This window comes from Lepus europaeus, chromosome 11 (assembly GCF_033115175.1).
Source record: "Lepus europaeus isolate LE1 chromosome 11, mLepTim1.pri, whole genome shotgun sequence".
Lineage (NCBI taxonomy): Eukaryota > Metazoa > Chordata > Mammalia > Lagomorpha > Leporidae > Lepus > Lepus europaeus.
In genome coordinates, this window is record NC_084837.1 from 111,983,612 (window position 1) to 111,997,027 (window position 13,416).

General features: G+C 67.9%; 1 protein-coding gene across 2 annotated transcripts in view; it reads left to right on the forward strand.

The window, feature by feature from the left end:
• PSTPIP1 (proline-serine-threonine phosphatase interacting protein 1) overlaps positions 1–12,213 on the forward strand; it is a 31,256-nt gene extending 19,043 nt beyond the window's left edge. The window contains exons 2-15 of one of the 2 annotated variants that reach the window (XM_062206399.1): positions 2,497–2,597; positions 2,780–2,854; positions 7,356–7,390; positions 7,519–7,625; positions 8,442–8,504; positions 8,998–9,096; positions 9,288–9,333; positions 9,706–9,785; positions 9,943–10,041; positions 10,144–10,240; positions 10,478–10,568; positions 11,307–11,362; positions 11,450–11,574; positions 12,059–12,213. In XM_062206399.1, coding sequence (XP_062062383.1) covers positions 2,497–2,597; positions 2,780–2,854; positions 7,356–7,390; positions 7,519–7,625; positions 8,442–8,504; positions 8,998–9,096; positions 9,288–9,333; positions 9,706–9,785; positions 9,943–10,041; positions 10,144–10,240; positions 10,478–10,568; positions 11,307–11,362; positions 11,450–11,574; positions 12,059–12,190 — 1,206 coding nt within the window. In that variant the 3' untranslated portion in view covers positions 12,191–12,213. The remainder of the gene's footprint in view (positions 1–2,496; positions 2,598–2,779; positions 2,855–7,355; positions 7,391–7,518; positions 7,626–8,441; positions 8,505–8,997; positions 9,097–9,287; positions 9,334–9,705; positions 9,786–9,942; positions 10,042–10,143; positions 10,241–10,477; positions 10,569–11,306; positions 11,363–11,449; positions 11,575–12,058) is intronic. The other variant, XM_062206400.1, reaches the window with a different exon arrangement.
• The last annotated feature ends 1,203 nt before the right edge of the window (positions 12,214–13,416 follow it).

Consider the following 13,416-nt stretch of genomic DNA (forward strand, 5'->3'; position numbering starts at 1 on the left):
GAGCGTCTGAACACTCATTTCCAGAAGCTACTACTTTTCTTTTTACTCTCTTGTTTATTTGAGAGGCAGAGGGACAGAGAGAGAGAGAGAGCCAGGGCTCCCATCTCTGGGCGCACTCCCCGCCTGGGCCGGGAACCCGCTGTGGGTCTCCCACGTGCTGGAGCCAGGCTAGAGTGGAGCCGACCCCAGGTGTCTGCCTTAGACTAAATGCCTGCCCCCCAAGAAGTTACTGTTGTAAGTCATCTTGCTGCATTTCAAAATGGGGACCCACTGCTGGGGGCACTGCTGACCGGCTGGGAACCTGGCCTTGGGGGCAGGCTGCCCCGTGCCAGCTGAGCGGCCCGGAGCGCCCTCCTGGTCACCACCTCTGCCTCCTGGCTCTGCGGCCGCCATGCTGGGGGGGCAGTGGGTGTCTCCGTGAACAAGGATCCGCAAGGTCACAGCCGGATTCCCGTGACAGAGGCCGAGGGTGCCCGGTGGCGGCTGGGGCAGGGCCCAGGTGCAATGCACCTGCCCACGGATCGCCAGGCTAGAACCTCCCAGCACACTGAGCTCTGAGCAGTCAGAGGTGTCTGGGTAAGGGGCAGGGGTGGTGGAGGAGGTCGAAGCTGGGGAGAGGAGGTGCAGGGCTGGGAGACGGCTGGAGCAGCCCCAGGGCGGGGCCGGGGATGGGCAGGCACTTCCTCGGAACAGCCAGGTCACTTGTGACCGTGGCTCATCGGCTGCACACCAGGATCCTGCAGGCTGCAGGCTGCGTGCTCCTGGGGACCCCAGGGCCTACAGGGCCCCAGCAGAATGGCCGCTGTAGGTTTGCTCTGGCTTCTTTCCACTTTGGGGGTCTTCCTGGAGGGCTGGGCCGGGCGTGGTCGGGAGGGGAGAGGACTCGGAGCAGGAAGAGCAGATCTTGCTGGGGCCACCCCTGCCCTCCTCTGGGCCTCAGTTTCCCCAGGACTGAGGGGCCCTGCACCAACGCTGCCCAGCTGTCCGGTCAGGGGGATTCCGAGCTGGATGTCCAGGTTGGGAGGAGCCCTCGCAGGAGCGGGCAGGCAGGTCCGTGGCTCTTCCTCGCCGGCTGCCACAGCTCTGACCTGGGGGGCCGGAGGCAGGGCAGGGGCTGAGCAGGGGAGCCTGTGGCCTGCCCAGGGAAGCCAGCCCAGCCTGGACGGGGTGGGGGGTGGACACCGGCTCCAGGACAGGCCCAGGAACCGCTTGTCGCCCTGCAGGCAGCTGAGCCCCAGCCAGGCCCTCCCCAGGAATTTCTGGGGATGTTTTCAGAGGGGACAAGAGCTTGAGGTCCCAAGTTGCTGAGGGTGGGTTTGGCCTGGCCAGAGGGGCCGGTGGGACCCTGTGCACCATCACGGCTCCCCTGCCCCCGTCTGCTCCTCCCAGAGCCTGGCTCCAGTGCCGCCTCCTGCAGGAAGCTCTCCTGGACTCTGGCTCTGTGGCCTGCTCCCCAAAGGCCCGTAATTCGAGGGGCCAGTGCTGGGTGGAGGTCGGAGCAACAGGGTTTGACTGCGAAGCAGGAAAGGGTGTGGGGTTGCGAGAGCCCCGCCTTGGGAATGGGGTTGGGATCCGGCAGCCACAGGAAGATGGGCAACAGGTGCCACAGTTGCCCTGCCCGGCTCCCAGGGGGCTCAGGGCCCCCAGCCAGTGTCCAGGATCCATGGCCGGTCCCTGGGTCCCTGGAACAGGCTGCCTGGGCTGTCCCTGAGGGGGCCCCCAGGACCATCTGCCCAGGCCTGGGGGTTTCCCACAACAGCAGATCAGCCCCAGGCTGCCTGCAGGTGCTGGGCCACAGGTGCTGGGCTGCCACAGGTGCCGGGCGGCCACAGCTGCTCCCTCCTCCCAGCAATGCATCCAAATGCTCCGCCCCCTCCTCCCCCCCCCGCCCACGGAGGACGTGGACTCAGGTGCTCAGTGTGCGCGCCTCACCTGGCAGGCGCAGGGGGCTGGTGTGAGCCGCACGAGAGCCCAACGTGCGGTCAGGCTCGCAGGAGCCACCCAGGGGCCAGCCGGTTGGTGCGGGGGTGGTGAGCACGAAGCCAGCTCCCTGGCTTGGCTTCAAGGTCGGGCCTTGGCTTGCTTCCAGGCTGGGTGTCCCCAGGTAAGGGCTGCTTCCCCGCGTCTCAGCCAAGTCAACAGGGCTATGGAGCTGTGTGTGTGTGGGGGGGATCTGGGCCGGGCCAGGCACCCCCGCTGGGGGGTGGATTTGCAAGTGGAGCTGAGGTCTCCCGGGCGGGCCGGCGTGTCTCCAGGCACAGCAGCCCCGCTCACCGTGCTCCTGAGCTCTCTAGGTCCTGATGCCACCTGGTCATCTCTGAGCAGGGCAATGTGGGAGGAGTGGGGGCCGGCGTGTCTCCAGGCACAGCAGCCCCGCTCACCGTGCTCCTGAGCTCTCTAGGTCCTGATGCCACCTGGTCGTCTCTGAGCAGGGCAACGTGGGAGGAGTGGGGGGTCTCCCGGGCCTCACCGCGCCCCCGCCCTGCCCTGTGTCAGTGCAGGGACTTCACGGCGCACACGGGCTACGAGGTGCTGCTGCAGCGGCTGCTGGATGGCAGGAAGATGTGCAAGGACGTGGAGGAGCTGCTGAGGCAGAGGTGAGCGGCGGGGAGCGAGGCGCCCCCACACCCCTGCTTTACAGAAGCCAGGGGGAGGCCTGCCCCTGCGCCGGTGCCTGGGTTTGGCCCATGGTTATTTCCAGGCCCCGGGGTGGGGCTGGCGGCTGGCGGCTGACGGCTGGTGTTCTGGGGGCCTGACAGTGCGTGCTTGGCTTTCGCAGGGCCCAGGCGGAGGAGCGTTATGGGAAGGAGTTGGTGCAGATCGCACGGAAGGCCGGCGGACAGACGGAGATCAAGTGAGCGCTCCCGCAGCCGCAGCCCTCGTTGGCCATCCTGGGCCTCAGACGGGGCGCAGGGCCTCCTGGGGCAGGGACGGGGTGGGGCACCCTCCTTGGAGCGCCGTGTGCAGGGAAGAAGCCCCAAGGGACTGGAGAGGCTGGAGGGCCCTGATCCCTGGGCGCCTGTGTGTGCCCTCTACCGGGCTCGGCCTGGCTCCCAGGGTGGATGTGCGGCCAGGACTTGGGGCTGGGGACACACTGGCTCCCGTGCCAGCTCTCCGCACGCCTGCTGTGTGACCTGGGCTGGCCACGGACACAGTGATGGAGCAATAGTGCAGCCCCTCCTCCTCGGGGCCATGTGGGTGTGGCTCGGGGTGGGGGCAGGGCTGTCTGAAGCTACTGGGCCTCCTTGTGGTCCGAGGCCCCCACAGACTGCAGGACAGGGCCCGGAGTGGCTGACCTCAGCAGAAGGGGATTGTCCTGGCCTGGCGCTGCTGCAGGGGACTGCTCCTGGAAGGCGCAGGTGCTCCTGGGCGAGGGCCAGGTGGGCGCCCCAACTTCTCCCCCTGCCCAGGGCCAGCAGCTGCCGTAGCAACCCCGTTCCTCACCCCTGCTTCCCTGGGGGTCAGGCCTGCAACGCGCCTGGCCGTGCCCAAGACACAGACCCGAGCGTACGACCCTGTTTCGAGACAGGGACCCTGGTGGGCCCCACTAGGAGCCAGAGCAGAGACGGAAGGGCTGGTGGGAGATTTAAAGCTGTGTAAGCCCAGGGAGACTCCTGTCCAGTGCCCAGAGGGGCCACGCTGTGTGGCTCTGGGCAAGATGCTCCACCTCTCTGAGTCAGTGCTCATCTGCCCGCTGCAGTGGGCTACCCTGTGGCTCCCTTAGGGTGCAGAGCAGGGCAGGGGGGCCTGTGGGACCTGGCTGGGGGAGGGGTGTGTGGGATTCCCTCCTGCCTGCGCCTCCCAGGCCAGCTGGGGAACATGGACTTTCCCAGAAAAAGGGGGTGGGCCCGTGGGAGGGGAGGCAGGGGGCTGCGGAGGTGGCCCGTGAGAGTTCCTCAGGGGGCCGTGAGTCACCAGGGACGGTGGCACGGAGGCTTGAGGTCACTCAGAGACCCAGGTGTGGGGGGGGCAGGAGCTGCAGAGGCTCAGTACCGTTTCTGAAGTGTGGAGGCCATGGGCTTGCATGGGGCAGGGTCTGAGCTGACGCAGGGTGGCCCTGGGGTGGTTACACCCTCTCCGAGACCCGGGTCCCTACCTGGGAGGCGCTGCTCCAGGCAGTCACAGACCCCACCTCGCAGGCATGGGGTCCTCACGGCTCACAGACCCCACCTCCTGGTGTGTGGCTGGGGGCCTGGCTGGGCAGCCCTGGCCATTTGCTTTGGGACCAGGGGAAACGGCACAGGGAGTTGGAGGCTGTGAGTAGGGGGTGGGGCTTTACTCCAGAGGCTGCACCCAGGCGGGGAGGGGCCTGGGGCCTGGGCTGGGGGTGCCAGGTGTGGGGGCTCGGCCATAGCATCAGAACCTGGGCGGCCCCACAGCCCAGCAGCCCCCAAGGCCTCAGAGCAGGAGGGGAGAGGCGTGGGGAAATCTGCACTGGGCGGCCAGAGGGGCAGGTGCAAGGGCGGAGCAGGGTGGGGGAGGCGCTTCTCGGGGAGGCAGGGTCTGGGGGTGCTCCTGCCGTAGGAGGAGGGGGGCAAGCCCAGGGCCACTGACAGCGCTGGAGCTGAACCCTCCACAGCTTCCCCCCCAGGGGCCCCAGCTCAGCTAACTGCACACAGTCGGTGCTCTGTAAGTGCTGCTGTGAGGCCACGCACCCTTCCGTTCTTCACCTGTGGGCCAGGCAGGCACTGTTTGCCCATGGAGTCCACGAGCACTTACACAGCGCCGACTGTGTGCCGTGTCCTGGACCGGGGTGTGTGTGTGTTGGGGGGGGGGGCGGGGAAGAATCCAGGAGTTAAACATAGATTAAAGGGTCCCCCTGTGGAGCAGGAGTCCAGCACGGTGAGGGGGTTCTCCGCCGTCAGCACGGCCTCTGAGACCACCCTCTCTCCGGCTGAGACCAGGTCCTGGTCCAACCTGGGGACCCTCTCCAGGGAGTGCGAGCAGTGACCATAGCCCCTGTGTCCTCATCTCCTGTGGACGCCTGTCCTGGCCCACGGGGAGGGGGCCCCACTGTCCCCAGGTCTGAGCGAGGTCTCAGCCCTAGGAGTGTGGGCAGGGGAAAGGCTGGGGGTGCGAGAGGCGACCCTAAATAGCCAAGGCAGCCTTGGGGGCTTCCATGGGGCGCATCCAGCCCGGGGAATGAGCCCCTCTCTCCCGCCATGGCTGTCCCCTGCCCTGGCATACATGCCCCTCCTGCTGCTGTGCCCGCCCCACCCCAGGCAGGGGGCTGGGAGCCCCGGGAAGCTGCCCCTGGTGGAGGAAGCGAGGCAGGCAGGGCCAGGCTGGCTCCTGGAGCCCCTGTGTGGTCGCCGGTGAGCGAGGGCAGCTGTTGGGGGGGGGGTGTTACCCTCGGGTGCTGAGGCACGTGGTGGGGGGTGGGCAGGGGATGTCCACGTGGCAGGCCTAGAGTGAGCACAGAATTCCGGGCTGAGCTCCCTGAGGGCCAAGTCAACGAGGTCAATGGGGTGTTGCGCATGGGGACGCTGGTGGTGGGTGACAGGAGGTGGAGACACAGGACCGGGAGGGGAGGCGGGCTGAGGGCGCCTGATGCTCCCCGAGTCGGAGGTTAAGGCTGCTCATGCCGGGAGCTGAGGCCGGGGCCGAGGGTGCTGACCCTGGGAGCAGGGGCGGGGCAGCGGCCCCGGCTGTCCCGGGCAGAGCGGGCACTGTATCTGTGCAGCTCCCAGGGTGCGGCAGGCCGGTGGGGACAGGAGTTTAAGGTGAGTGTGGGCTGTGGTCACCACCAGGACCGTGTCCAGGTCGGGGCAGAGAGGAGCGCCCACCTGGCCTTGCTGTGGGCTCCAGGGGGCCCCAGCTGCTCCCCCGCAGCACCCCCACCCTGAGCCCATGGGTCAAGGAGGGCGGCACTCAGCTGGGGTTGGGGTTGCCAAAGGCTTCAGAATGTGTGAAGCATTGAGGTGTTCCTGTTCCCAGGGGAGCGGGGATGGGGAATCAGCAGGTGCAAGGGCCCTGAGGCAAGAAGGTGACCAGAAGAGAGGCCTGGGGCCGTGGCCAGGGGACAGGGCTGACAGATGAGAAGCCAGGTGAAGGGGACAGGCAGTTGCTAGAAATGGCACTGGGAGATGGACCCATGGGAGCTTGGGAGGTAAGTCCTAGAAGGTGCTAGCAAAGAGGGAGGGGCCAGAGCCAGGACGGTGCCTGGGCTCCTGAGTGGAGGGCAGTGTCTTCCTGGGCTGAGGGTGGGGAGCACGCTGAGTGGGTGGGCTCCGTGAGCCATGACAGCCATGGGAAAGGCTGGGCAGGGGCTGAGGGGGTGCAAGAGGAGCCTGGGGGAGGAGAGGCTTGCTGGCCTGGTGAGATCTGACCAGGAGACCAGTGTATCTATTGGGAAAGAGATGGTAGGAGGTACAGGTGCTGGCTGGGCAGGGCCCCCCAAGCCTGGTCACTATATTCCTCTGGTCAGGAGGCCTGGCCTCGGCCACCTCTCTGACCTCGTTTTTCTTACCTGTAAAATGGGGCTAACAGGAAATTTGCTTGTGGGGATGAAATGTCCCGGGGCTGGAGTGCTCACCTGGAAGGGATGGGGGTGGGGCCTGAGCACCTGCACTTCTAGTGGGTGGTGCAGGGGGCTACACTTTGAAGCCACTGCTTCCCAGCCAGGTGCCCAGGTTTCCCCAAGTGTCCAAAAGCAAAGCCTGCCTTGCGGGGCTGCGCCGTCCTGCACCGGCGTCATGTGGCCACCAGGGGGCAGGCGAGCCGCTCCGGCAGCGAGCGTGGCCGCGCTTTGCCCCCAACCCTGCACTTCCTCCGGTCTCCTGCAGACTCCACGGCGGCGGGGATGGGGCCAGGGGCTGGGGGCCGGGAGCAGCCCTGGGTCCTGCTGCTGGCCTAGGCTCTGCCTCTGCCAAGAGGCTTCGCCCCGGGTCTGGGGGTGGTAGCTGGGCGGTGGGGGAGAGCCCCTCAGTGGGGCTGGGGTGAAACACGGGTTGGCAGCTTAGTCCAAAGTTGCAGCCAGAAGTAAATATTTGTATAGAAGCTATTTATTAGAGTACAAGTCCACCTGCTGGTCCACTCCCCAAATGCCCCCAAGGCCAGGAGCCAGGAACTCCCACGTGGGTGGCCACCTGCTTGGACCATCACCCCAGCCAAGGTGCTCTTTAGCAGGAAGCTGGGGTCAGGACTCGACCCCAGGCGCTCTGCTATGGGTGCTGGCATCCCACCCTTAGGCTTCAGATGGGGGGGGGGGGGCAAGCCTACCCTGCAGCAGGCCTTGTCTGGCTGAGCGCCACGCCACACCTGCTGTCCAGTACTCTGGGGGCCTTGCGGTTCCCCCAGGGAGAGCCCGGGGTGCGGGGCAGGCACGTGCTGACCTGTGCCTCTCTGCCCTACAGCTCCCTGAGGACGTCCTTTGAGTCCCTGAAGCAGCGTGAGTCCCCGCTGCCCCCAGCCGGGCCTGGGATGCCGAGAAGGGCGGCGGCGGTGGGGGCCGGGTGGGCGGGGGCGGCTGCGGCCCATGGGTCCGGGGTGGGGGCTGACACGCGTGCTTGGCCCTAGAAATGGAGAACGTGGGCAGCGCACACATCCAGCTGGCGCTGGCCCTGCGGGAGGAGCTGCGTGGCCTTGAGGCGTTCCGGGAGCGGCAGAAGGAGCACAGGAGGAAGGTGGGAGGGGTGAGGGGGGGGGCGCAGCACCCCTGCCGGAGCATGGAGCCCAGCAGATGCAGCCCTGGGGCTGGGGGTGACCCGGAGGAGGGTGGACGCTGCAGACCGGCTGTGCTGAGGGCAGGGGCCGGGAGGGAGGCGCCACCTCCCTGGGTGTCCTCCCGCTGGGCCCATGTGTCCCTGCCCAGCCACTTCTCTCGGGCCCTTACGTCCAATACCCCTGCTCTGGGAACTCACCCTGGAGCCTGGACCCCTGATCCCCCCAGAGCCATCCGCAGGAGCCACTGGCCTGGCCACCCCCTGGGCTGGGACCCCGTGCAGAGCAGGCCAGGGGCCCTGCAAAGCTCTTTGGGACGGTTTCCTGTCCCCCAGGCAGGTGTGTGCAGGGGCATCCACAGGCCCCAGCCCCGGGGCAGGTGGCATCCCCGGTTCCCCTCCCCCATGATGCCAGTGTCTCTGGCTGGGCCTTTTCTCCTCCACCCGCTCCAGCGGCCTGGAGCGTCTTGTCTGGGGCGGGTTAGTCATGGGAGCGTGCACACCACGTGGACACACGGATGAGGGGCTGTGTGCACCAGCACACCGGCATCTATGTCTCCGTGTGTGTGTGTGTGTGGGGGGGTGCCCAGCTACAGACCAAGTCCTGGCCAGGGTCTGCACCACGCACCCCCAGGCTCCTCACTGCCCTGGCTCTGGGAGGGGCTCCTGCCACCTTCCTCGGGGCCAGGAGGGGACACTGTGCTGCATCGCAGGCCCCCTGACCTCTGGGGGAGTGTCCTGAGGCCGCGCCCCCTGCTCAGAGCCCCCTGTCGCCCGCAGTACGAGGCCGTCATGGACCGTGTCCAGAAGAGCAAGCTGCTGTTCTACAAGAGGGCCATGGAGGTGAGCGCGGGCGGCGGTAGGCACGGGGGGGGGGGGGGGGGGAGGAGCCTGGGGCCTGGGGCTGGACGTGCTCTGCCCAGCACCACGTGGGCCATGGAGGTGAGTGTGGGCGGCGGTAGGCACAGGGGGGAGCCCGGGGCCTGGGGCTGGACGTGCTCTGCCCAGCACCACGTGGGCCATGGAGGTGAGTGTGGGCGGCGGTAGGTACGGGCGGGGGAGCCCGGGGCCTGGGGCTGGACGTGCTCTGCCCAGCACCACGTGGGCCATGGAGGTGAGTGTGGGCGGCGGTAGGCACTGGGGGGAGCCCGGGGCCTGGGGCTGGACGTCCTCTGCCCAGCACCACATGCCTGGGTGCGTGCCAGTCCCACCCCCAGCCGAGGCCCCGGGAGGGATGCATCCCCCTCCCACCCCTCCGACATGCAACAGTGAGGTTAAGCTCAGGGGTCCCTGGGGAGCACCGTGCAGCCCCCAAGTCCTGCCTGTGCACCCCCAGTCCAAGAAGACGTATGAGCAGAAGTGCCGGGACGCCGACGACGCCGAGCAGGCCTTTGAGCGTGTCAGCGCCCAGGGCCACCAGAAGCAGGTGGAGAAGGTGTGTGGGGCCACAGGGGCGGGGTCTGTGCCTGGGACATGCCTGCTGCCCCCACCCCCCCATCAGCTCTCGGTGCCCCGCTGTGGAACCTCCTGGCAGGGACCCAGTCCCCAGAGCAGGCCCGCTGGGCCTTGGAGGGGCAGGCACGTGGGACGGGCAGCGGGGGCTCAGCCCTGCCTGTGTCTCCTCAGAGCCAGAACAAAGCCCGGCAGTGCAAGGACGCGGCCACTGAGGCAGGTATGTGAGCCCTGCACCCCCACCCCCCGCACACCCCTGCTGGGAGCCGCTGGTTGGCCCTGGGGGGTGGCCATCACCAGCCCTTCAATAACAGGAGGAAGTGGAGGCACAGGAGATGCAATGCTTTGCCCAGGGGCCCACAGCCAAGTCCCTAGGAGGCAGACGCCCTCCCCTCCCCTCCCCGGGTCAGGACCTCCCCAGCACGCCCATTGCTCCCGGGAGCTGTGGGAGGTCAAGACCCCAGCCCAGACCTCCTGATGGTCCCTGGGGCCCTTTCTGGGCCTCGAGGGCGGGCAGCGCTGATGGGCAGCCGGCCCGTGGGGGGTGGGGGGGTGGCCCGCAGGCCCCAGCTCCGGGCACCTGTGCTTTCAGAGCGCCTGTACCGCCAGAGCATCGAGCAGCTGGAGAAGGTGCGGGGCGAGTGGGAGCAGGAGCACCGGACCACCTGCGAGGTAGGGACGGGCACCGGCAGGGTGGGTATCCCTCACGCATTCACCCGGGCCTCAGGGCCAGGGTCCTGCGCTCCCCACGGGCCCTTCCCGGGCAGCGTGTGGCTGGCCTGGGCCGTCCCGCAGCCCTGCTCACTGCCCGCCCGCCCGCCGCCCACAGGCCTTCCAGCTGCAGGAAGCCGACCGGCTGACGATCCTGCGCAACGCCCTGTGGGTGCACTGCAACCAGCTCTCCATGCAGTGCGTCAAGGACGACGAGGTGCGGGGCGGCCCCCACCCCGAGCCGGCATGCATGGGGAGGCCCCTGCAAGGGTGGGGGTCGGGGCACCCCGGCCCACGCCTCTGCTCCCCCCGCCCCCAGCTCTACGAGGAAGTGCGGCTGACGCTGGAGAGCTGCAGCGTAGACGCCGACATGGACGGCTTCATCCAGGCCAAGAGCACGGGCACCGAGCCCCCAGGTGAGGCCCGGCCCAGGCACCGTGGCCTCTGGGTCCAGTGTCAGCACAGGGCTGGGGGGCTCCCAGGCCAGGGGACGGGAACGGCAGGGTCGCCGGGCTGCATCCCTGAAGCAGGGGAACAGCCCCCCCCACCTGGTACACACACACACTCACCCACCCACCCCAGAACGGGATGGAGGAGGGCAGCGGGGGTGGCTGGGCAGGCCCCCCCCCCGCCTCACCGTCCTCCATCCCCAGCTCCGGTGCCCTATCAGAACTACTACGACCGGGAGGCCTCCCCGGCAGGCGGGAGCCCCGGCGTGCCACCATCCTGCGGCATGATTAAGAGGTGAGTCTGTGCCCAGTGTGCGTGCTGGACACTCCGCAGGGACAAATCCTCAGTCCTGCCACCTGGAGCCCAGGACTGTGCTCAGACCCCGAGGGAGCCCCTGCCGGCCTCCTGGTCCCATGGGCCCAGCTGCTAGCCAGGGCGGGCACCCTGGACTGCAGGCTGCAGTGGCTGCTGAAGCATCTGGCCCACAAGCTATGCTTGGAGACTCCCCTAGGCCTCCCAGGCCCCTCCCTGGCCTGCTGGAGCCAGGCACTGAGGCAGGACCCCCAGGGCCGAGGACCCGCCCTGCTCAGGTCTCGGGCTTTGACAGGGACAACCCAGTAGGGGATCTGCCACCTGCTCAGGGAGCCACTCCTCCAGGGCCAGGGGCTCCTGCAGCCCCCACGGCTGGTGGGCATGGAGGCTCACTTGGGTGGCGTTACAGGTGGGCAGGGTGACTGGGAGGGACAGGCTGCGCCCTGCCCTGCCTCCTGTTCCCTGCGAGGCCACTGTGCTGAGTGCTGAGGGGTGTAGGTGGTGTATAGCACCTGTGTACCCCCTTGTGTGGGGATCCCCTCGGCATAGTGGCCTGGCAGAGGGGAACCTGACCATTCTCCATGCAGGGAGCAGGTGCCGAGAAGGGGAGGGTACCCCTGGGGCTCAGTGGTTCTTGGAGCCTCAGGGGGCTCTGCCTGGTCCCTTCCCAGAGGTCCCTTAGGCCTGGGTGAAGACCCCCACAGTCCTCTCTGCCCCCAGGTTCTCCGGGCTGCTGCACGGAAGTCCCAAGGCCACATCATCGGCAGCTCCTGCTGGTAACCGGGGTGACCCGAGGGGAGACGGGCCAATCCCTTGAGAAAGGCTGGGCTCCGGGTTTCACCTGCTCCTATTCCTGGTCCCAGAGCCCCTGAGCACCACCCCTGAGGTGAAGGAGGGGGTCTACGCGGCCATCGATGTGAAGGAGCCGCCAGGAAACGCCACCGCACCAGCCCGGGAGTACCGGGCCCTCTACGACTACACGGCACAGGTGAGGCCCTGCCCTGGAGGACGTGTGCTGGGCAGAGGGCGGCACCCTGCGGCCATGTGCTCCCATCTGGACACCTGCATGCACGTGCCGTCCACACCCACTGGGCGCCCTGTGCCAGTGTCTGAGGGCTGGGGCTCACTTCCTGTCTGTGGTCAGGCAGCTGCAGGCCGCTGCGCCAAGCGCCTGCGGGTGTCCAGTCTGGCCCCCTCTCCACTTCAAGCAGAGAGCACAGGCAGACCCCGGCCCTGCCTGGCCTCAGGCTGTGGTTCAGGCATCAGGCTCCCACAGCTGCCGTGGCTGCTCTGGGCTCACGGCAGAGGGGATGGAGTGGGTGCCCTGCTCAGTGTGTAAGGCAGAGTGGACAAGGCAGGCCGTGAGGACCCCGGGGGTGCTCCCCCCACCCCCGTAGGTAGAGAGGCCGAGACAGACCCCCGTGCACTGCCAGAGCACAGCCAGCCTCACTCCCGTTCAATCTCTTGCCCAGAACTCTGACGAGCTGGATATCTCTGCGGGCGACGTCCTGGAGGTCATCCTGGAGGGGGAGGACGGCTGGTGGACAGTGGAGCGGAACGGGCAGCGTGGCTTCGTCCCGGGGTCCTACCTGGAGCAGCTCTGAGGGAGGGGAATAAAGGCGTGCACACTGCTTCCCTGGTCTGTGGGGCCCCTCTGTCCTCCTCCTGCCCCAGGGCAGAGCCTGGTGCCTGTCACTGCCAGCCGCGGGGGCGGGGGACACCCAGACAGGAGCCAGCAGGTGCAAGCGGTCCCCACCCTCCCCCAGTGCAACACCAGCAGGGCTCCCGTGCCCACGCAGGCTGCGCCACAGCCCTCCCGGCCAGCCGCCACCTCTCACCCAGCACACTGACCTGCCTAGGAAGGGGGTGGTCCTCTGGGTTGGACACCAATGCCCGTGTCTGCACCACGTGAGCTGGGGCCTAGGCCCACCGTCTGTGGTGTCACCATGGCCGCACAGTGGGCAGGCCCGCTGCGAAGGATGCCGACAGCCGTTCTTCCTGAAGCGTCAGCTCCCTCAACACAGCCAGCCGGACACGCGTGCTCGGAGGACGTGCGCCCTGCTGGTGGGCCTCGCCCCCGAGACGTGGCTACGCCAGAGCTCTCCCCTCAGCTCCAGCCGAGTCACTCGGGAGATCGTCCATCTGCTGGCGCACTCGCCGACTGCCTGTGGTGCAGGGCTGGGCCACACCGGGCCAGCAGCCCTGCCTGCTCGCGGCCCTGAGCCCTCGCCCTCGCCCGCTGCCTCTCAGGGTGTGCGTCCGCAGGAAGCTGGACGGACGGGACGCAGAGGTGGGACTCGACTCCAGACAGATCCGGGATGTGTGGGTCCCAATGGGGGCTTGGCCACTGCACCACAAGGCCTGCCCACACCCACGATGTCCTGACGCTGCCCTTGATAACGGGGCGTGAGTGCGGAGAGGAGTGCTCTCAGAGCTGTCACCCCGGAGGGGCAGACATGCTAGCCCTCAGATCCGGGCGGGAGGGGGTGACAGGCGTCTGAGCCGAGCCTGGGGGAGGGGCAGGTCCCCAGGGACGGCCCAGCAGGTGGCTCACGTGCCTGCAGCCAGGGTGGCAGAGGGGAGCAGGTTTCGGTGCCATCTCTCGTGAAGTCCCGGCATCTTGTCTGAGCGTTGCACACCGCTGCACAGATGTTGAGGCCCGTGGCCTAGATGTTACCAGTCATTCTGACAGGAGCCGCAGTGTGGCGGCCCCGGAGGCGGCGGTAACAAGTGTGCGCTGACCGACAGCGCCTCTGCTCCAGCCATGCAGGCAGCCCCGGGTCCCAGCTTGTACCAGGGAGGGGCCCCACACACGGAGCTGAGTGGGTGC